The 22,439-nt window shown below is 44.0% G+C and overlaps 1 protein-coding gene across 1 annotated transcript; it reads right to left on the bottom strand.

The window, feature by feature from the left end:
- Positions 1-238: 238 nt before the first annotated feature.
- Positions 239-6,025, bottom strand: VMA21 (vacuolar ATPase assembly factor VMA21). Its single transcript, XM_024210148.3, has 3 exons — positions 5,945-6,025; positions 3,984-4,093; positions 239-2,384 (listed from the first exon to the last, which is right to left on the bottom strand). The coding sequence occupies exons 1-3, from the start codon at positions 5,983-5,985 to the stop codon at positions 2,242-2,244; spliced, it is 294 nt and encodes a 97-aa protein (XP_024065916.1). The 5' UTR covers positions 5,986-6,025; the 3' UTR covers positions 239-2,241.
- Between the last annotated feature and the right edge of the window lie 16,414 nt (positions 6,026-22,439).

Here is a 22,439-nt window from a genome sequence, read left to right as displayed (position 1 = left end):
AGCCTCGGTACTGGAACTCAGTGAATGATAATTCTTTATTAAAGGGCTCTTCTATAACATGGGGGTACATATATCGGGGAATAGGGATCTCTCAGAATGGCATCTTACAAAATAAATCTGCATTTCAAACTACAGTACTCTTCTCTAGTGTGCCTGCACCAATCTAACACTGGACTTCCAGATTGGAAAAGTTAATGGTTCAGAGATGAGATTTAAAGATTGATCTGTGCTAATCTGAAGCTAATATGCAGTATGCTTCACTTTTAGTGCTTGCTCCTGGACATTAGTACATGGGGGTGGGTGGGTCACAGTCTATCTTAATATACTTCTGTACCTATTGTGCACATAAGCCCGAGTAGTTGATTTACCATATTCGTGGTCATGTTCTGCAGACCAAAAGTCTGGGTACAAACAATCCAATTCCCACATCAACCAACAATCCCTTTGGAACTATATGAACATGACTCAAGTGAAACAGGAAAAGCAAAGGTACAAAGTGCCTTTAAAAAAAAAAAAAAAATGAAAGTATAGGAAATGCTACAGATTACTGTGATTTTAGGAAAAATGCTGCTCCACACAGATTAAAAAAAATAGTTAATACAAAAGCAGAATGAAACTCAGGATAACGATGTTAGACAAATTTCATCCTGATGTGACTTTGGGTAGAGCCCCTTTCTTTCCAAGAGAATAGAAGATTAGAACAAATTCATTTCATGATTCAACAACAAAATATGCAAAGTGGAAATGTGTCATGGAAGAGGTAGTGATGATAAAACGTGGTCACCATTATGTTTTGTTTAATAGTGGACAAAAATTTTAAAGAGTATCACTTTGGCTGGCTTTCTCCCCTTAAACCTCACTTGTTCCTCCAGCACATCTCCCAAACACACTCTTCAGTGTATTTTGTCCATGATTGCACCATAAGAAATATCCAACTCACTAAATTAGTGGTGGCAGGTGGATGAAAGCGAGAATTGTTTAAGAGCAACTGCAACTTAGTACGATCACCAGACAGAAAAATAATAGGCAGTTCTCCTTTACATCAAAGCTTCAAGGTGGTAAGAGTGGAAGTATGAGCAGGTCAGGACTACAGAAATCTTCTAGAGATATTGAAAGTATCAGTTGGGAGAAAAGTCAGTAAAACACACAACACGCCAAAATTAAAATTTAAAATGATAATCTAAAAATGGTTTACTATGAAATAGAAAACACCAACTGAATTTTCTGTCCACCTTGCTACACTGCTATGACATTATTCCCAGACATGCCATTTTGGAGATTTATTGCATTTCTTGGGAGGTTACTCATCCATTTGGTCTTAAACCTTAAGTACACCACCCCAGCTGCAGTATAATCCCTCAAATGCATTTGCCATAGCTTATTGAAGCAGTAAGACACCACATTACATGGTTCCTTGTAGTTTATGAAATAACTTTTCCTAGAAGTGATGGTAAGAGTCAGAAAACAATGTTTTGATGCAAGCTACTGATTTTCAGTGAGCTTGAGATGTGTTTGATAGTGAAATTTTAAGAGTGCATCCTCTATTCTGTTGTTCTGATAGCTCAGTTCCCATAAAACATTAACAAGCCACTCTCCAATATGCAAGATCTTTAGCTCTCAAGAGCTGCCTTTGAGGATTATATAAGAAACATTCTCTCCCTGTTCTTCCACTAAAAATGTAAACTGTACAGTCATGCTACCATGGCTGAGTAGCACAAAGCGATGCTCAATTTGATTCCATGTTTTTAAAACTGAGCATCCACCAAGAGCAAGTGGGAATCAAATCTATTCTGTTTTAGTCCTACTAGGATGTTACTCAGCCTTTTTAACTGGTAACTTAACACTAGTAATACATAATTTTGCTTCATAACTGACCCATATTTGTGTCTCACTTTCTTTACATCTTGTTTATAGCAGGTCAGAACTAACTGTAAAAAAAAACCCCACTTATTGTACACATACAAAATACACATTCCTTCTAGTCACTCCACTCCAATTTCAGGTGAAGGCCCCTCCAACATTGCCAAGTTGAGGTTGATTTAAATTATAAATTGTCACCCTTCGACGAATTACTAGTATTCAGCTGAGATGAGCACGAATCTTGGACTATTCATACACAGGCATTCAGAGCCCAGAGGCATTAACTTCTACTTCGTATGTGTATACAGCACAAGAATGTTTTTCACTCCATCCACGAATATCCAGTCTTCAGTCTGTGGATATCAGATGGTGATGCTTGCTTTAATCCTGCTTGCCTTCACGCCACTGTCGAGACCCTTCATTCCAAGCTACATAGACAAAGAGAGCAAGTACCACATGAACAGTAACTACAGCGACGATGGCAGCATAAAAATAGCTGTCTCTGTTGGACATTCCCAAGGTACCTGAGAAGACAGACAAAAAGAGCACAACAATTTAAAGGAATTCTGAGTGTTTCTATTAAGGCAGAACAATAACTTGCAATTGTTTAAAGAGGCCCAATTTATTATTTCTGCATATCAAGGGTAGGACAGACAGAAAGAGCAATAGGTCAGAATTTGCTAGTATGTTACAATTGGGATGCAAGATAATGACACTGCTTTTTACCTTTTTCCTTTGAGGTACCAGTTAACTTTTGGAAATACAGCATTTTAGATCTTTAAAATGTTCTACAAATATTCTTCTGCCAGCCTCCAACATCAGACCTCAACATCCCTGTCAACTGAGCATTGTTCTCTTTTTATCGATGGGGAAAACTGAGAAGCAGAGTCTAAGATATTTGCCTATGGTCTGAGTCAGTGGTACAGCCGTGATTAGAACTTGGGAGTTGCTGACTTAAATGTTCAGGCTACTAGACAGACCATGCTTCCTCATCAGAAGTACTGTGTGTATTAGATAATAAGTGGGAAACTATATGAATGTTTCCCATATAATACAAGATTTAAGATACTAGAGCTATTTCCAATACATCATTCTTTCCAGCCTAAGACAAAGGGTCACTGTGGTAGAGCTTGTTGTAACTGACAAGAATATCTTCAGAGAAAAGTCAACATATCAAGAAAATAGGAAACTAAAACAGTTTTTTCTGAATCTTTTATTCCACTTCTAACCTCAGCTTCCAGAGGCCTTCGCAACCACAAGGACTGAAGGGAACAATTTGATTTTTTGGAGGCCCTTAAACAGTCACATATTCCTCAGCTGCTCTTGTCTTAAGAGGGAAGTTCTATTTTTGTCTTCAGAAAGACACTTATGCAGCATCAGGAAGTTCTGCTGGTTTGTCCATTTTTCCTGTTGCAGAATCAGAGACAGGCTCTTGGTTGGTTGTCAGCAATTTAACAGAGCCCTGGCTCCACAGCACAAGTTTCATCCTCAACCTTCAGGAAGCTGGAGAGAATGAAATTCTTCAAGCAACAGAATTCAAAATCTGAAGCTCTTACAGTGTTTGAATGAAATGTTTATAACATACTCAGCTATATTTAAAAAAAACAAAAAACAGAGATGGAGCTAGAGAAGGACAGAATTATACCATTCTGAATGTCACTTGTTGGCTTATGCTGTTACAAGAAAATCTTCACAGAACCATTTCCACACACATCACCACTGCAGCCTTTCAAGTATTCTCTACACAGCTGAAACTCAGATTTTATACTTGGCATAAACCACTGAAATAAATTTGTTCTCATTTGCACCCAAAACCTTGAATATCACAACCTTTAATCATCAGAGGGGTAGCCGTATTAATCTGAATCTGTAAAAAGCAACAGAGGGTCCTGTGGCACCTTTAAGACTTCTGTTAGTCTTAAAGGTGCTACAGGACCCTCTGTTGCTTTTTACAACCTTTAATGTTTCCAGCCCCATATTCCAAGAGGGTTCCCTGTCTAATCCAATGCATTCAGTTTGTAAAAAGAAATGGGTACTAGAGAAAGAAAGTATAAAAAACCCTAGTATTTTAGGTATGAGGCTTTGTCTCTTAAACATGTTCTGTTTAGCAGGCATGGAATTACCTTCAAATACATAAGCCTTTGAAGAGAAGTACAGCCCAATAGGTAATAAGATCATCAGAGCGGTGAAGAACAGAAGCGTTCTTAGAGTTGATGTTAAGGAACCCTCATTTCTGAAATGAACAAGAGCAGCTGTAACAATACAGAAAGTCACATAACATATCTGACATAGTGCATCCGCTTTCCTTCAAGGGGAGAAATACAAATGGTTGATTTTAAAGAACTTTCTTTGCATTTGCTGTTTGGAAGATACCAGAAATAAACCTTTTACTCAAAGCTGGTATTTTAACATCTTATTGTTCAGAATTATTTCAGGGACAAATTCTGCCATTAAACAGTTATGACAAGAAATATCTTAAGTTATTTTACTTTTTAAAAAAAATAATATCTGCTAAAGCATTAAAGGGACCTTCATCAACTTAAAAAAAAAAAACACACACATATTCCAATCAATGTTTTTAACTTGAAGCATTAGACAAATCAGTTCATATTGATGACTGTGTATCATTCCCCCCTTTTACAGGGGGGATCTCTCCCACAAGCAGAGATGAGAAAAAATGTTTTAAAGATAGAAAAATATGATTAGGGCCATAAAATTGACAAGGAGATTTAGAGGCAGGTGTAGTACCTAAGACCAACTTTCAACACTTAAAAGAGAACTTGAGTTCTAGACAATTATTATCCCAATATCACTGCCATTCAACACTTTTTTTTTTTTTAAGTTTCCATTGATTTAAATTCCATTCAGCAAACAGGATGGAGCAAAAAAAAATTTATTTTAAATTCAAGTTACAATATAAAGCAAATATTATAGCTAAATCTCTTTGATTGGGCACCCAAATTATAGACCAATGTCAGAACATCTCTGGGAACAAAGTTTGGTTGCTACTACAACGTTAACAGAGCTTGCAAAAAATAGTAGCAGGTAAAAACAAGGAAAAGCATTCCCTTAATCAACTGCATTTGGTCTGTCAGGACAAGGTGTGGCTCTATATACACCAGCTACAACTTGTTTTTGCATTTGCTTTTGCTAGCTCTTACTTCCTTTGTTTGGTATAAGTGTTTACTCCAAAATAAAATGATCTAACCAGCCAAGCAATCCGTGGCCTACTTCCAAAAACTACAAGAGTCAATATCAGTGTGTCCTCACAGGGGGACCCTTCATTTTGAAACATGAAGATCTGTCAAAAGCAGGTTTAAGCCAAGGATTCTTAGTACTACTACTTAGCACCTGCCCAGAACTTTTCACATGTAAACTTCCATATGTCTATAAAAATGTCTCTTTCCATATGGAGAAATTAATGGCTGGTCTACATTTAAAAGTTGTACCGGTTGCTTAGGTGTGTGGTTTGGATGGTTTTTTTTGCCAACATACTTATACCAGTAAAAGCCCTAGTGTAGATGCAATTATACTGGTATAAAGGTGCCTTATACCAGCAAAGTTTATTCTGATTTGGGAACCAAAATAAGCTAAATTAGTATAAATGCATCCAAACTAGGGGGAATTTCCCCTACTTTAACTACCCCAGTATATTGAAAGTGGCAAAATATTGTAGTGTTGAGAAGCCCCAAGCCAGAGTTCAAGGGGGAACTGCAGGCACCAAACCCACCGTGTGCCGCATGTTCCACCTGGTCTCTCTAGACTGGACTATGTTTAATAGCCTTTGTCTGGGTCACGCGGAATGGGTAGGAAAGACTGACGAGCCCTTGCAGGGGCCGGGCGGGCCGAGGGCTGGACAGGCCCAACAGCGAGGCCCGGGGACACCCGCGCTGCCGCCCCACGGGACCCAGGGCAGGGGGCTCGGACTCCCCCCGCAGCCGCTGGGCCAGAGGCGGACCCGCCTCCCCGCTCAGAGCGGCCCAAGAGACTCACCCGGCCCAGGGACTCCCCCCGCCCGGCTGGGCCCTGCAGCTCCCCGGCCCGAGACTCCCCCAGACCGGGATCTTCCCCGCCCCGCACTTACTGCCCGAGCTCCGGGGGCGCCGCTTTATCGTATCGCTCCATGGCAGCGACCGGCCGCGTTCCTCCGCACGCGCCACTTCCGGTCAGCTGACACCACCCCCCCCCGCGCGCTTATCATGTGACCCCTTCGGGGCTGGTTCTCAGGCTCGCCCCGCCCCCTTCGGGGGGGAATGGACGTTCCAAGGGCTGCTCAGGCCCCGCCCCCCTGAGGGGCGGAGTGTTCGGCGCTGCCCAGCCCGGGCTCTGGCTGCAGCGCCGGGGCCGAGCCGAGCTCCCCCGAGCGCTGCCACAGCGCCCAGCCTAACAACGCCCCTGGAACCTCCCTGGGCCACGTGCCCTGCCTCTGCCCCCCTGCGCTGCTCACTAACCTGGGGCCAAACACTCAGCCTGGCTTCCCTGATTCCTCCAGCAGAGGATTTGGCCCGGTGTGTGTGTGTGTGTGCACTGTGCTTACGTGCAGGCTCTTCTGTGACCCCCCAACCACATCCCAGACTTGAATTTAGCCTCTGTATAGATGAGGGAGGGAAGTAGTGGTCCCATTTTACCAATAGGGAAACTGAGGCTCAGGGAGTTCTGCTGCGATGCTGGGGACCGACTGAGGTAAGATCTCGTGAGGCCCCCTGGGTCCTGTGCCATAGCCCCAAGACCAACTTGACAGCCTCTGTCAAGCTATGCCCATCCTGTGATCTAACCCTCTGTCTCTTTATACTGAGACCATTACCCAAAATTTCCTACAGCAGCACCTTTGTCTGGCACATTTGGCTAACTATATGTGCCTAAGGATTAGTGATAATAGAACAACATCATTAGAGAGGGACCCAAACCAACACCTGGGGAAAGTTTGCATCCAGATCTGAAATCATGCGCTCCAGAGCCGGACTGCTGGACACCTCCAGAGTGGAAAAGAGGTCCTGACTCGCCACACCACCAGACAACTCTGCCATGTGTTTCACATCGTCCTCCAACTCAAACTCCTTGTCCATAACTTCGTCCTCATGGTTAGGTCCACCGTCCGCTGCCTCCAGCCCACCCCATCCATGGTGCTCTCGGAGGTGGGGTTAGCAAAGTCCATCCATTTTTTAGGGATATGGGCCAAAAAAACCCAGAAAATATTAAATCAAAGGCCTTAACTGGTCATGATTACAGGGGAGAAATTCACCATTGCCCCCAAACAATATCTGGTTCTCCCCCCAAAACTGTATGCTCTTGCTTCCCTTTCTGTAGCCGTACAAGGGGGCCACTGCCAGCTTGAGATGGAGTGAGGGGGAAAAGCATGCTAGGAATCAGGGAGGAGAGTTCAGGAGAGACGATGAAGAGCTCATTGCCCAATTGGCCTTCCTGGTCTTTTTACCCAAGAAGAAAACAAAGAGACAAGCTGTAAAGGCAGGATGATGAAAGATTTTACCATCAGTTGGGCAAGAGTGTTAGTCCTAATATGTCTCATTACTTCTTTAGTATATACCTTCCTGTTTACAGAGCAAGCATGAAAGCTGATGTTTGAGAAGCTTAACAAGGCTTCACGTTATTTACAACTTTCTCCTGATCGGTGGAATATTTTAGATGGGCAAAAGGATGAGGTGCATGAGTCTTGTGAATGTAAAGTACGTAGTAGTTAATACTGACTGGCCTTTTAAGAATCCTGCTCAGGAAGAATGTGTTAAGAATTAAATTGTGTGGTTAAAATAAATGAACACAAGTAGGTGGCTTTAACAAGCACCCACTTGATATTTTCCCCCCATTTTATCTCTAAGTACAGGATATTTCTTTTGCCTCTGGTTTCACTTTGCTGGTTGATTCTATAGTGAAAACAGCAACTACACCAAACATTTTTATAACAGCAAAGAAACTTAAAATGGGAACAGTCTCATATCATAAATTTATTATGAAGATTTATATCCATTATTAAAAGGTAACAAATCACTTGAGGCGCACCAGCCCATGCACAGCCAATGTCTTTTTTTTTTAATGCAAAAGTCTTGTTAACTAGACTTATAAAAGTTATGCTGAATCATTTTCTTTATTTAACTGATTTTTATAGAGATGCTTAACAGATGTGCAAGAACGTGTTAAATTTTTGCAACTGTAAAAGCAGCTGTTCAAAAAACAAGATCCAGTCAAAGATACTGTAACTTGGGAAGCCCTTGTCAAAAATTTCATATTTTGCACATGAAACTACCCTTACGGCTGAGCTGGCTTACCAAATTTCAGGCAGCTCTGCTGTCTCTTATGGATTGGAGAGGTCATGCAAAATTTGCCCTTACACAGAAACTCTGCTGGAACTTTAACTATGGAGCGACTAGTGTTGCTCCATAACATATACGATACCATTAGCTGAAGCTCTGCTATTGCTATGCCGGCCACAATCTTGTTTGTATTTTTTTTTTCTTAAAATACCTACTGTCCAACCTCTGGCTCTTATGCACCCAGCAAACTCTTTCTCATGGATTATTTTTTTGATAAATGCTTTCTACCTCAGTATTCTCTCCTTTCCATCTAAGGTACTTATATGGATCCTCTTATTGTGGAATCTAAACATCCTCACACTACCCCACGTGACACAGAGAAATACGATTACCCTCATTTACAGCTGGGGAACCAAGGCATAGAGAGACTAATCCACAGTCACACAGGAAATCTGTAGCAGGGCAAGGAATTGAATTTGGGTCTACCAAGTCTTAGGGTAGTGCTCTAACCACAGGACCAGCCTGGATGAATAAGGATTAATTATAATAGGTTTCAGAGGGGTAGCTGTGTTAGTCTGTATCAGCAAAAACAACGAGGAGTCCTTGTGGCACCTTAGAGACTAACAAATTTATTTGGGCATAAGCTTTCATGGGCTAAAACCCACTTCATCAGATGCATGGAGTGAAAAATACAGTAAGCAGTATATATATTACAACGCATGAAAAGATGGGAGTTGCGTGATTCATTTGCTGCAAATATTTGGCTTTGGCTGTGGATTGGTTCTTGGTTGATTCTTCTTCTGCCCTTGTTTTCTATTGTGGGGATTGGTTGCTTATATGTTAAGAAACATTTCTGTAAAGATCTCACATCAGAATAAGTTTCCCCAACACTGCCTAGAGCAATGGGAAATTAGCTTGGTATCGTCACCATCCTCTGAAGCATCAAGTTCTGCCCCTTGCTAGGAATGGACGCCAGACTTGACAGACAAATGGCCTGACTAAGAATGGCAAATTCTACAATGTGTGTGTTTAGCTATTGTCCTGCCTATATTTACCCCGGCCAGAAGTTCCTCTCACCAAACCATTTTATCTTACTGCTGATACCACAATGGATGTATATTCTGCCTCATCTTCTCCCTAAGAGATACAGATCAAGAAAAGTTGGTGTATCCCTTCCGCACACCCTCTAGTCGGTGCTGGAGAGAGAGGCTAGTCTCAAAAGACCAGGAAAGAAAAAGAAAAAGGTGGAGAAGAGGGAAGAAGTGAAATATTCAAAGACTGATGGTCTTTAAAATCCTGTTTATTGAGGATTTAATTAAAAAATATTTTTTTAAAAAAATCAAGGTTTGTTCCCATGGTAATTTACTGAAAAAGGGATGGAGTTAGGAGCAGGGAAAGGAGACAATGGCTAGAAGGGATGCCAGACGCAGGAAAAGACTCAAAATTGGGCCCCATACTGCAGAGTTGTCAAGTGCCTCCTGTGAGGTGCTGAATATGCTCAAGGTTGCAACTTCCCAGCAGCTTGCAGAAGGCAGGCAGTGCCTTGGAGCAGCGGGGCTGGCGAGGTTTGGTTCGAATTTGAAAACACTTTTACATGGTTATAAATGATTTTCAAAGGAAAAAAACGTTTTTGATTGGGTGTGATTGTGCTCAGTGGCTCACAGCTGAGAAGACCAGATTCAGGCCAAACTGCTGAGAAATAGGGCAGACTCACCCCCAAACTCGTGGTTATTCTACCATTAGATATACCTAGCCAGTAACAAAAGTAAGCTTCTGTCTCTCCATGTTGGTTAACAAGAAGTCAAAAATGCAGTCTCCTTAGGCTTCCCCGCTCTTATTTCACCATCCAGACAATAGACTATGATGTGTGGTTACTGAATACCAGTTTAATCAAGCAAAGGGCTCTTCTGACCTCAAGAGATCCGCCACATAGCCACATCAATGTATGGACATGGCTACACTTGCAGATGTAGAGCGCTGCAAGTTAAAACCGCCTTCGGAGAGCACAGTAGGGAAAGCGCTGTAGTCTGTCCACACTGACAGCTGCTTGCGCACTGGCGTGGCCACATTTGCGGCATTGGGAGTGGTGCATTATGGGCAGCTATCCCAGCATGTAAGCGACTGTAACGTGCTTTTAAAATGGGGGGGGAGGGGTGGAGTGTGACAGGGAATGTGTTGTGTGTATGTGGGGGGAGAGAGAGTGGGTTTTGGGGGGCTGAGAGCATGTCAGCATGCTGTCTTGTAAGTTCAGACAGCAGCAGACCCCCCCGTCTTCTCCCCGCCTCTCTCTCTCTCTCACACACAGCATTCCACACTTATCTGTCTCGGAGCACATAAGCAGCCAGCTGTCAGAAACAGAGCTTTCAAACGGCATATCCGCATTCCTACAGCGAGTTCAAAACAATGAGAAGAGTGGCCACTTGACTTGAGGGGATTATGGGATGTTTCTGGAGGCTGATCAGAGCGCAGTAATGCAACACCTCGTCCACACTGGCCCCACGGTGCTCCAGCGGGGACGCAGCAAACATTATTCCACTCGCCGAGGTGGAGTACCAGCAGCGCTGTAGCCGCGGCATCAGAGCGCTCTACATGCCTTGCCAGTGTGGACGGGGAGTGAGCTAGTGCTCCCGGGGCTCCTTTATTGCACTGTAACTTGCAAGTGTAGCCAAGCCCTATAACTCAGATGTTACCCTATAATCACACTGCCACCACTCCTATAGTAACTAAAAGCGAAAGGTTTATTTATGAGAGAAAAAGAAGAGAGTTAAAATGGTTAATACACCTCTACCCTGATATAACGCTGTCCTCGGGAGCCAAAAAATCTTACCACGTTATAGGTGAAACCGCATTATATCGAACTTGCTTTGATCCGCCGGAGCGCGCAGCCCCCGCCCCCCCCGGAGCGCTGCTTTACCGCGTTATATCCGAATTCATGTTATATCGGGCCGCATTATATCGGGGTAGATGTGTAGATCATATACATCCAAATTATTGCAAAGTTCTTAGATCAGGTTTGTAGTAGTAATGGAATAAACTGCTGGCGTCTAGAGTCTCTGGTAACTTCCAAAAGATTGGAAGGTCCTCAGTCCATAATATGCTCATTTTAGCTGTAAGTCTGGAGAATCAGAGCAGGAAAGAGACAAAAATGGAGTCATTCCAGAGGGTCTTTTATACACTTTGCCATGTGCCTGGAAATTTTCTGTTTCAAACAAAGCTCACAGCCTCAGCTTGTGGAAAGGTACTGGCCTTTAAGATGAAGTCTAGGGTCACATGAACAACAAGGAGTCTGGTGGCACCTTAAAGACTAACAGATTTATTTGGGCATAAGCTTTCGTGGGTAAAAACCTCACTTCTTCGGATGCATCTTGCGAAGTAACTCCCTGCTCTCCCTGTGTCAGTATATAATGCCTGCATCTGTAACTTTCACTCTATGCATCCGAAGAAGTGAGGTTTTTACTCACGAAAGCTTATGCCCAAATAAATCTGTTAGTCTTTAAGATGCCACCAGACTCCTTGTTGTTTTTGTAGATACAGACTAACACGGCTACCCCCTGATTCTTATTACCTATATACTTTCTAAGGCATCCACAGAAAAGGCTCTATAGACAGGTTTGCTGGGCGGGATGAATTTCTTCGATGGCCCATTCTTAGAATGAAGTGTCCTTAATGGGCCATCAAGCTTGATTAGTCCATTCACAATGGGCTGGCTAGACCTTGTGGCTGCTACCCCAGGAATACAATCACATGTATAAGATACAAGTCCATGGCCAATATTCATAACTTTATAGGCATGTATCATCTTTGTCTCTGAACACGATAGTCACACTTTTCCATTGACACCTTCCATGACATACTTTGTACAAGATTTGTTGCAATTGTAGAACAGTGGTAGCAACAATGAAACAAATGGTCTCTTTCAATCCTACAGCATCACACTGAGTAAGACTGCGCAGCTGAGGGGAGAAAGTGCGGCATATGGGGCAGCTCTTAGAGCATATGACAGAGCCATTGATTTTTTATTTCAGGTTTGTAGGTTTCAGTGGATAAAGCGCAGAATGCTCTGGAGGGGCCAATACAAAGCATGAGCTTCAGAGAGCATTAGCAGAGAGCAAGAAACTGGTCATGTCTTTTATTATTATTATTATTCAGTCAAATGTTTAATATGCATCCTGGGGAATATTAACTAGTTGCTAAAGAAAAATGAGCAACATTTGTAATTGGCTGAATTACAGACATATATTCATTAGTTTCCAGAACCTCCACACCACAGGAAAAAGAAATTGGTCCATTCTCCTCTGTCACCAAAGGATATAGCCAATCTCAGAATGAAATGCAAGGCAGATGGCTTAGGTAATCACCATGTTACAAACAGAATGAGAATGAGAGTAATATTAGTGCACAGGGTTAGGCCACTTCAATGGGGGGCAAAATCTTCCCCCAATTTTGTGGCCACTGGTACAGGCCCCAGGATAAGTCACAGCGAGGAGCTGCCATTCTCTTCCTGGCTAGTGGATGGCTGTAGTTTGTGGACTCAGCGACCACAGCTCACTCCCCATATCATTCCTATGGGTTTGCAAAGGAAACGCCTGAGGGGCACCACACAGTCAGGCCAATAATGGGCACACACAGCCATCACTTGCACTGTGAAACACACGAGGAAGAAGTAAATACACACTTGAATGGTGGGAAACATTTCATTGCTGCAGTTAACATAGCACAACCTGCACTAATTAAGGGTGCCAGCCAAGCTCTTGGTATTGGAACCCATCCTTTGTGCCTGTCAGTCCTTCACTCCCACCTTCATGCATTCTGACTCTCCTTCTCCTCTTCCATTTCTGCTCTCTATCTTCACCCGCTGTCCTCTCCCCCTCATTATACACGCCTCTCTCCTCCATCTCTGAGTGTGGGCATTCCTTCTGAAGCAATACGGTGTTGCCACATAGGGAAATAACTGGGGGAACCACAGAGCAGGAGTAAAGTGTGCTTCAGTGAGGGGAGTACTGCTGGAGTACCACAGGGAGTGCCACAAAGAAGGCAAGGACGAAGGAGAGAAAGGGCTCCTTCCATTACATCCAAATAATGGAGTTAAGTAGACAGGCTGGACTCACTTTAAAGCCCCTGGTCTTTTCACACGTTAGATCATTAGCCCAGGTATCTGATTTGCCTAGGCTTGTAGACTACCACCTCTGAGAGAAACTCAACACAAAAGTTAGAATACACTGATGGTTTTCCTGAGTGTTGCGTAGAGCGGAGACCTTGACTTGCAAGCATACACCCAGGCAACACTTTATAGAGTACTGGATGTGCCAGATACAATACAGTTTTAGGCTTGTGTATGTTATGAGATTGGTAGAATTACAAATTTAGGTTCTGATCCTGGGTCAGAGCATCCATGCAAAGCTCTCCTGACTTCAACAGGTGTGTGCCACATACAGTCAATTGCAGGATCAGGGCCTCAATTGTTACTGCCGTAAAACAACTGTGCACTGGCAAAGAACCATTGATTTATACCCCTGGCAACCCAAATCAATATAAGATCTGGCTCACCAACCGTAAGGAAATAAATAGATTTTTACAGAGGTTGGTCAAAGTACGCATGCTTTACTATTTCCAGGAATTTCATTCCTACATTAAGCATTGCAAGGAATTACAGTGTCCCACTTTTTAACAGAAATGAATCTAACAGCTGGAGCAGTGTGTTAATGCAGATCATTGTTTAAAGACATACTTTAGAGACTACAGGATGTCGCATTTTTAAGGTGTTATTTTACTGAGAGAACAATGACTGTGTTAAAAGGCACATCTTTACACAACAGATGTGATAATCTTTGTAAAACAAACAAACTACCCACTAGCACAGTAAGGTTCTGGTCCATGACTAGAGCTCCAAGGTGCTACAATAATACCAATATTAAATAATAATTTTACTCTTCAGCTTTGCAGAGCCAAGGCATCTATGAGATTCAATTCTGCCCTCATGACACACACACAGAATTACCAGCAAAGTTTCAACCACATCTCTTTTAACGGGGAATCTCATCAAAAGTGAGAAGAACCCAGCTTAACTTTCAGATCCCAGGTAGAGTTTTCAGGCCTGGCTGTTAGAAACATTATCCTTTGACCTGTAAGCTGAGTATGTCTGAGATGAACATTATAGCTAGAGAATAAAACAAGTAACCAGCTTCCCTCCTCCATTCCAGCCCTTTCATGTCTAAGGGGTCATATCCAGACAGCTAAGAACTCCCTTGGAGTGGGGGGAGGGGAGGAGAGAACTCCTTACACAGTCTAACCCCCAGCCCAACATAGAGTGTAGCAGTGCTCTAGCTGTGATCTCTCCCTCCGGTCCCCTAACTATCCTCAGCTGGGAAAGATATTTTTGCCAACTAATGTATGCTAGAGAAGCTCTCAGCCTGCTCCAGTTTACACAGGGCCAGGGCTAATCCAGGGACCCATAATCAGTCTCCTTATTTCCCCTCCCTTCTGCTGTACCGGGTAGATCTCAGTCACAGTGGCAAATCAGCCACAATTTGCTCTCATCCCCACACCGCCCATCATATAGTTTAAAACAATAGCAAGGAAGAGTTTACATTAATAGCGTGACTGTTACATTATCTACACAGTGCTGCAGCTGGGCACAGCCCTTGAGAGAGAAAAAACACTCAGTCCTCCACAGTACTGAGTGTCCTCAAGGGAACCGAAGGGCCTCAGCACCTCATAGGATCAGGAAGTAATTATGTTAATTTATCCCATTTTAGAAAATAACTACAGTGTGTTCGGTAATTTCCATTTGGAAATGGAAAATTACATCTAACTGCTATGGGCGGTGGTGGATTAAAAGTGCCGAAGAGACAGATAAATGCTGTTTCTATTATTCAGACACATGGACACTTCCCAAATTATGGCAGCAACTGTGGCAAGATACATTCCACCATCATTATAAACCGATGGTATAGCCTGTTGATGAAAGGCTTGTCAACTTGGCTCCCAGTCATACAGCTCCTTGTAAATACCGCATACTAGCTTGTAACCACTCAGAGCCACAGACCTCAAAAAGGCTGCTGTTCTTGGCAGGTTTAGAATGATGTAATTATGCCTGCTATTGCGAATGTACAGTCCTTGCATGGCCAACACAGAGGTAAAGCACCTCCAAGGCCCATTCAGCGACATGAATACAAATCCCACTTGTGCTGAGCATTATCTAGCACCCCAAAGAAAGGTATTGTTGTAGTCAGGAAAGGGCTTCCCAAAGCTCCATTTCTTATTTTCACGCCTAAGCTAAAAGGTTCCAAGGGTCACAGGATCCAACTAGACCCCGGCAGGGAGAGACGTGTTGCCATCTGTTTGGTCTGGGCCCACAAAGCCGGTGGGTCTTTGTTCAAGTTCTGCAGACAAGGGTCAACATCACAAACACTGAATGAAACTTCTTAGCCCCTCACTGAAAGTCTTAAGAGAGAGGCCAAGGAACGGATGGGGGCAAGGAGACGACTGATTCTATCTGGGCTACTTCTGTGGCCTCACAATCTTTAGTGTATTTATTCTCACAACAGCCCTGTGGATGCAAACCTGGGATAGAGAGAACCTCAACTATACTCAAAATCAGCCCCAGTCACTACCTTTTGATAGGCTGCATAGATGACAGAACTACAGAACTAAAGATACAGGCAAACTTATTTGCTTGTCTGAATTGGTGGAGAACCTGCTTTTGATAGTTGTCATGTGCAAACAATAGTTTTGATCGAGTGCCTCACCCCCAGAACAGAGGCCAGAAACTCGGAATATAGGGTACGTCTATACTTACCTCCGGGTCCGCCGGTAAGCAATCGATCTTCTGGGTTCGATTTATCGCGTCTTGTCTAGACGCGATAAATCGATCCCGGAAGTGCTCGCCGTCGACGCCGGTACTCCTGCTCCGCGAGAGGAGTACGCGGAGTTGACGGGGGAGCCTGCCTGCTGCGTCTGGACCCGCGTTAAGTTCGAACTAAGGTACTTCGACTTCAGCTACGTTATTCACGTAGCTGAAGTTGCGTATCTTAGTTCGAAGTGGGGGGTTAGTGTGGACCAGGCCTCAGCTTCTTCCAGATTCCTCAGGCTCTGACGTTCTGTGAGACAAGCTCTCTCTATTTACAAATGAAATCAGACCTCACCCAGGAAAGCACCAAAGCCCAAGAGAAGAGAAACAGCACCCTCCAATTAGCTGTAGTTGCTTAACATTTTCCTCACTCATATGGTACAGCTTGAACATGAAACTCACAAGCTAAGCAAAAAAACGTTATTTCTTAAATAAAAAAATATGTTATAAATAAAACTAGAGATAAGAAAGACAGGCAGGGCTTGTAGGTCAGCCGCACTGAACCATAACAATTAATCACATTAACATACGAATATAGTGTGTTCACTTCATATTTAAAAATCTTTAGTTTCTTTGCTGAAACAGCTAGAAGTTAAGGATTTCTGATGAGCTTGGAATTATTTTCCTCAATTACATGAAAAATCTTTCTCCCCAGAATGTTTTATTTTCATTAAAACTCGCACACAGGAAGATTCCCCTTCATATCTTGTATCCTTGAATGTGCTACAGGGGTTTTGCATACTGAGCCAATTCAGTCACAATATGCAAATTTTTGCAAAAATGTTATCTTTCCCCTGTCCTCTTGTGCTAAGCTATTCATCAATATGACAGTTATATTATTTGCACTAGCCAATAAAACGAACAACATTTATATAGCAATGGGGGAATGACAAGCCATGCTTTCTAAACTTTAGTAATAATTTAGCTTAGTTCTAAGTAGAGGAGGTTGTTTTTACTTCTGTCCTTTACATTCTGCACCTGAATCAGCTGAAGGAAATCTTCAAGGTCAGTTTCCTCAGCATAAATCTTTGCTACTGTACAAGCACAAAATGTATCCCAAATCCAGTTAGATGGCCAAATTTGGCATTCAGATGCATGAACCCAATATTGACTTAAGGTCAGAAGGGACCATTATGATCTTCTAGTCTGACCTCCTGCACAACGCAGGCCACAGAATCTCACCCACTCCTGTAACAAACCCCTGACCTATGTCTGAGCTATTGAAGTCCTCAACTTGTGGTTTAAAGACTTCAAGGTGCAGAGAATCCTCCAGCAAGTGACCCGTGCCCCAAGCTGCAGAGGAAGGCAAAAAACCCCCAGGGCCTCTGCCAATCTGCCCTGGAGGAAAATTCCTTCCCAACCTCAAATATGGCGATCAGCTAAACCCTGAGCATGTGGGCAAGACTCAGCAGCCAGACACCCAAGAAAGAATTCTCTGTAGTAATTCAGATCCCAGAAGCCACACTGATCTGGCTCACTTCATGGCAATGTTCAGAAGTTCTCCATCATTTTAAATGAGGGTATGGTGTCGTGTTTATTCTCAGGGAAATCTTTCTTTACCCTGTTTTCCAACTAGACACAGGGCAACGTCATTTGTCAAAGGCCACCAAGGGAATCCGTGGCTCATTCCAGATTAGATTCCAGGAACCTTGGACTAAATTCTTTGTTTTTAACCAAAGCACAGAACTTTGTTTTGACCCCACAAAAAGCAAAATAGCAACTGTCACTCCCAGCATGGTGAAGCAGCATTCAGGAGGACGCCGAGACAAGGTACATAGTTGAATGTCTATGTGCAAAACTTACTCACTTGAACTTGTTAGAGTTTGTAATATTGTTTAGTGTTTGCATTAGTGCTTGGTTTAGCATAGGATAGGCACTTTATAATGCCTCCTCATCTCACCTCTGCCACCAACTTATCTCCAGAATACCCCACACACCCCAGGTTCTTGGTTTAGGGAGTGGTCCAGGGGTGTGGTTGGAGAGCCTTGTGCTTTGGAGATCTTGAGCCTGTGGAACATACATAGGAAACTGTTGCATGTAGCACAAGTTAGAGCAGCCTTAAGGCTGCTTTCACCTACGCCCCCAGGATCTATGGGTTTACAGGAAAGGTGGCAGAAGGCCCCTCCCCACCTCCTCAGATGCACCCAATGCTTTCCCAATGCAGATCTGTCTCACGTTTTCCTGAGAATGCACTGTAGAAATGTGTGAAGCCCCCCAAACTTCCCCAAACAGAATGACAGAGACCCCCTATCAGGTGTTCAACACTAAAATCTCCTGTCACTGCTAATTTTCTTCACCCACAAGGATTCTGATTCATAAACATATAAAGAGAGGCTAAAAAGGCCCAAGGTCCCTTATTGTCCGAGGTCCTTCTGCAATCACAGGATGCTGAGCAGATGGGATGTACCCACGATATCTTCTGATCAGAACTCCAGGTGAAGGCCTCTACTCCAAAGATCCTGCCAGCAGACTGGGATATGTTGCATGCAGTCTAGTCCGTTGTTTTTCAGCCTTTCCAGGGTGGTGATGACCCCTTATTCAAAAGTAAAAAAGGTGTTTGTAACCTCCTTACATTTACTAGAAGATTAAAAAAAAAAGTGTCAATGCTATGGCTACGTAGTTTGAGGAGGTTTCAAATGGTTGGCAGAGAATACTTGACCTCAAAGGGCAAGGGTGGGCAGGGAAAGGGGGAAACAAGAGTCTCTTTGATTTAGATTGCAAGACATTTTTCAATGCCTTATGACCCCTCCCCCCACCGGGCAGCGTGACCCACTGGTTGAGAAATCACTAGTCTAGTCCATCCCTCTGCACCCTACTCCTTCCCTTGGCCTAGCACCCCTGCAAGATATTTAAAACAATGACCCCTCGTCATCTTCCCCTAGCAGTTTAAGCATCATGATTATCTCTGAAACCGGTCTCAAAGTAATTTGCCATTTGGTTGCGTTGTAAAAGTATATTCCACATTCCTCTTGCGGTGAGAATGAGTCTGTTTTTCGTGACGATATTTGGGAGTATAAACCAAACAGACTAGAATATACAAGGGAAATAGCTCCCCCAAGAATTCCTAAATATGGTGATTACTTTTTTAAGGCTACAAAGGAGTCTGTGAATGGTCTGTTGCTAAGTACACTGTGTACAGAACACAGAAATCGGAGCACTCGCTCAACAGTAGCCTAAGGCCCAATGACTGATGCTTCTGTTTAGCCAACTGCTGCCAGTGACGCTGCAATCATTTCCTAAGTATACAATATGCACATTTTATTGAATTAGTTTCTTCTGGGGAGAGATTTCACTCTCCATCCTTCCTCTTCCCTTGCTATTGCTCCTGGTGACGTCAGTGGGAGCTTTTGCCACGGACTTAAATGGGAGCAAAATGGGCCTTTAACAAGAGGAAGATAATTAAATGTGTGACACCCACCTAAAGCTGGAGAAAAGAGATCTCTTTCTTGAAAGGATTTCCCCTTCCTTACATTTAGTAGTCATGTGCAGGGACAATAGAACAACCACTCCACTGTAGCTCTGGATGTCATGACATACCTAGCAATAATGCAGGCAGGACGAACTTCCACACTATGCTTGTCAGAGGAAGCATTCTGACCTTCTGGTGAAGGGAGGAGGGCTGGGAGCAGAACTGTTAGAAAGGGAAAGCACCAGGGCAACTTATGAGGGAAATGAAAAGTAGAGACAGCAGAGGTCAGCAGTCCAGGAAAGTTTATTAGATAAATGGCAGATTACAGCATAGCATGATCATAAACCTACTGGCTAGCTATAAAACCAATGTCAAGCCCAACCCATAGATGTGATTAACTCATGGATTTGGAATCAAGCTTTAGTTCAACAGAAACGTTTCCAGCCCTCCCTGGCTGCAAGAATAATCGTTCCAAGGAATGAGAACATACGGCATTGGGATGAGGAACACAATCATTTCCTTTATTAGGGGTCTGTAGAGCGCACCTGGGCAAAAACTCTCAGTCCATTCATTTAAAAGGACGTTATAGGAAAGCGATGCTAGAACAGGCAAGCACTCGGCATCTTTAGCAAAGCTGGGACAAGAGGGCTCATTTCAGACTCCAACTTGCCTTTTTCTGCATTAGAAATGTAGGTCTTTACCCTGAAATTTCTTCTCTGCCAGAAAGGGAGCAAAGTAACACTGATGGGACCTTTCCAAACTAAATCATTTTGGAAACCCAGAACACCTCCCCATGCCCCCCAGAACCTCACATCTCGCTCTGTGTGGAAGTGTCTTATTTCATATAGGTGATCTCTCCATCCAAGAAGGCGTCATGGGGTAGTAGGAACATGCCTGACAAAGGACTAAAAAGGCACAAAGTCCTCCCTGAGAGAATGCAGCCCAATGGCACAAGCAGTCAGAGCAACCAGGGCCACCCCCGGTGCTGGGCACCACCTGCCCTTTCTGGTTGGCAAGAGCGAAGAGAACACACCTGAGACTTAACAATAGCATCAACACATCCTTCACAGAGGGAATCCTCCGAACTACCCTGAACTACACAATAGTCCAACCAGAACTAGAAAAGCCACCACCCTGCGCTCAGGGCCGGCTTTAGGAAGTGCGGGGCCCAATTCGAACAGTTTCGACGGGGCCCCTGCAGGGATGACTTAAAAAAAAACACTTAAAAAAAAACCCTCTCATTTCTTCCATGTATTATTTACTTTCCATGACTATATAAATAATAACAAAATTATATATTACATACATTGCATCATATATTATAAATATCAAGTTCATTAAGAGGAACTTTATTGTACATCTCACCTATATGTTTTTAAAACTTTATCTTCCTTGCTTTTTGTTTGACAAAATCTTTCAGTATATTGCCTAACTCTAAGCTCTTCATTACTTCGCATTCAATTGACATGATTGCCAAATTGTTTAATCGGTCTTCCTGCATTGTTGATCGCAGATACGTTTTAATTAGATTTAGCTTCGAGAAGCTCCTCTCTCCTGAGGCTACAGTTACCGGAATAGTCAGGAAGATTCGAATTGCTATAAATTTGGGAATGCTGTTGATCGGTTATTGTATGCAAGAAATGCAACCCTTTCACTCAGGTTGGGTTTGCTTCCAGCTAGAGTCCTTGGGGCCTGTTCCCATCGCAGCGGTCCCCAGGTCCCCAACTTCCACCTTTGGGACACACGCCTCTGTGCACCCCAGGGCAGGCCCTGCCCCCTGCTGACCTGCAACTTCCTGGCAGTCAGCAGCTGTGGTGGCCTCCTTGCTACAAGGTGGTACATCCCCCTGCCCCAGGGAGATGATTAAGGGACAGGAGCTGGCTTCATCCAGCCCCTCCTTCTGGAACTTCCCTTGAGCCCTGGGGCTACAGGAACTGGCTACAACCAGCTCTGCCCCCGAAGCTGCATCCTTTACTGCTGCAGAGGAATCTAAGAGACACTTTTGGTGGAGCTAGATGAAAACCACAATCCCCAGGGACAGCAACAGGCTGGAAGACTAGACTGAACCCACCACCCAGCCTAGTCCATCCCAGAGCCCAGGACTGAGGGCAAATGTCCCCCCTCCCCCAGGCCACCTGCTTCTACTCCTGGCCTCTCCCAGCGCCGCCAGCGATTCTGTGTGGCTGCATCAGGCAGGATTTCAACTGGACACCCCCCCCCCCCCCCGCTAAATTCACCCCTGTTTTGCGATCACTCTGCACCAAGAGCACCTTCCTTCCCTACCCTAGAGCTGCTGGATGGCTAGAAAGCTGAGCTGGGCATTTGATTGATCTGGAATATTATCGTGCCCCCCCAAAAAAACCCTTAATGTCCACACAGCTTTGGGGGGGCTATTCCTCCCCCCCAAAGCCAGTCTATTTTATTGTTGCAGGGCAAACGAAGGAGCCAGAGTTTAATGGAAATATTCAGCCCCTACCGTGGTCTTGCAGCAGGGGAAGCAGAGTTGATGGGAAGGGAACTGGTTTGGATAGGAGCCCCCGTCCCCCTCCTTTGCAAAATAATTTGGGGAGGGAAATCAGATCACTCCGTGCCTCAGTTTCCCCTCTCTCGGGGGGGGGGGGGGAGAGAGAAAAGTCTCAGCCTGACATGTTGCAGACCTTTCGCATTCTCCCCTCTTGATGTTTTGATTTCCTTGTCCAAACCCCCCTCTCTCTCTCACCTGGAATTCACAGCACTAAGTACCGGTTTGGGGCTTTCTTCCTGGGTTTATTGGGTTACATGATCCCGAGTTTAGTTTTGAAACAGACACAGGCAGGCACAAACTCACCCTCAAACAGCAACACCACCGAAACCCACAAAACCAACCCAATATTACAAACCTATGGGGAATCACAGGGTCAAACACTCACCGACCGAAGCCCCAACAGCTGCTCAGGTGAGTGAGGTCCACTGCAGAGATTCCTGTCTCCCACTGGACAGGAAGCCCCCTCAGCGTCTCCTCCAGGTGAGTGCTGGGGGGAGGGGAGGGGAAGGCTGCAAAGCACATGTGCCTTCT

This window comes from Terrapene carolina, unplaced genomic scaffold, assembly GCF_002925995.2.
Source record: "Terrapene carolina triunguis isolate 2854851 unplaced genomic scaffold, T_m_triunguis-2.0 Scaffold131, whole genome shotgun sequence".
NCBI lineage: Eukaryota > Metazoa > Chordata > Testudines > Emydidae > Terrapene > Terrapene triunguis.
Note: the sequence above shows the minus strand (reverse complement) of the source record. Positions and strands in the feature narration are given on the sequence as shown.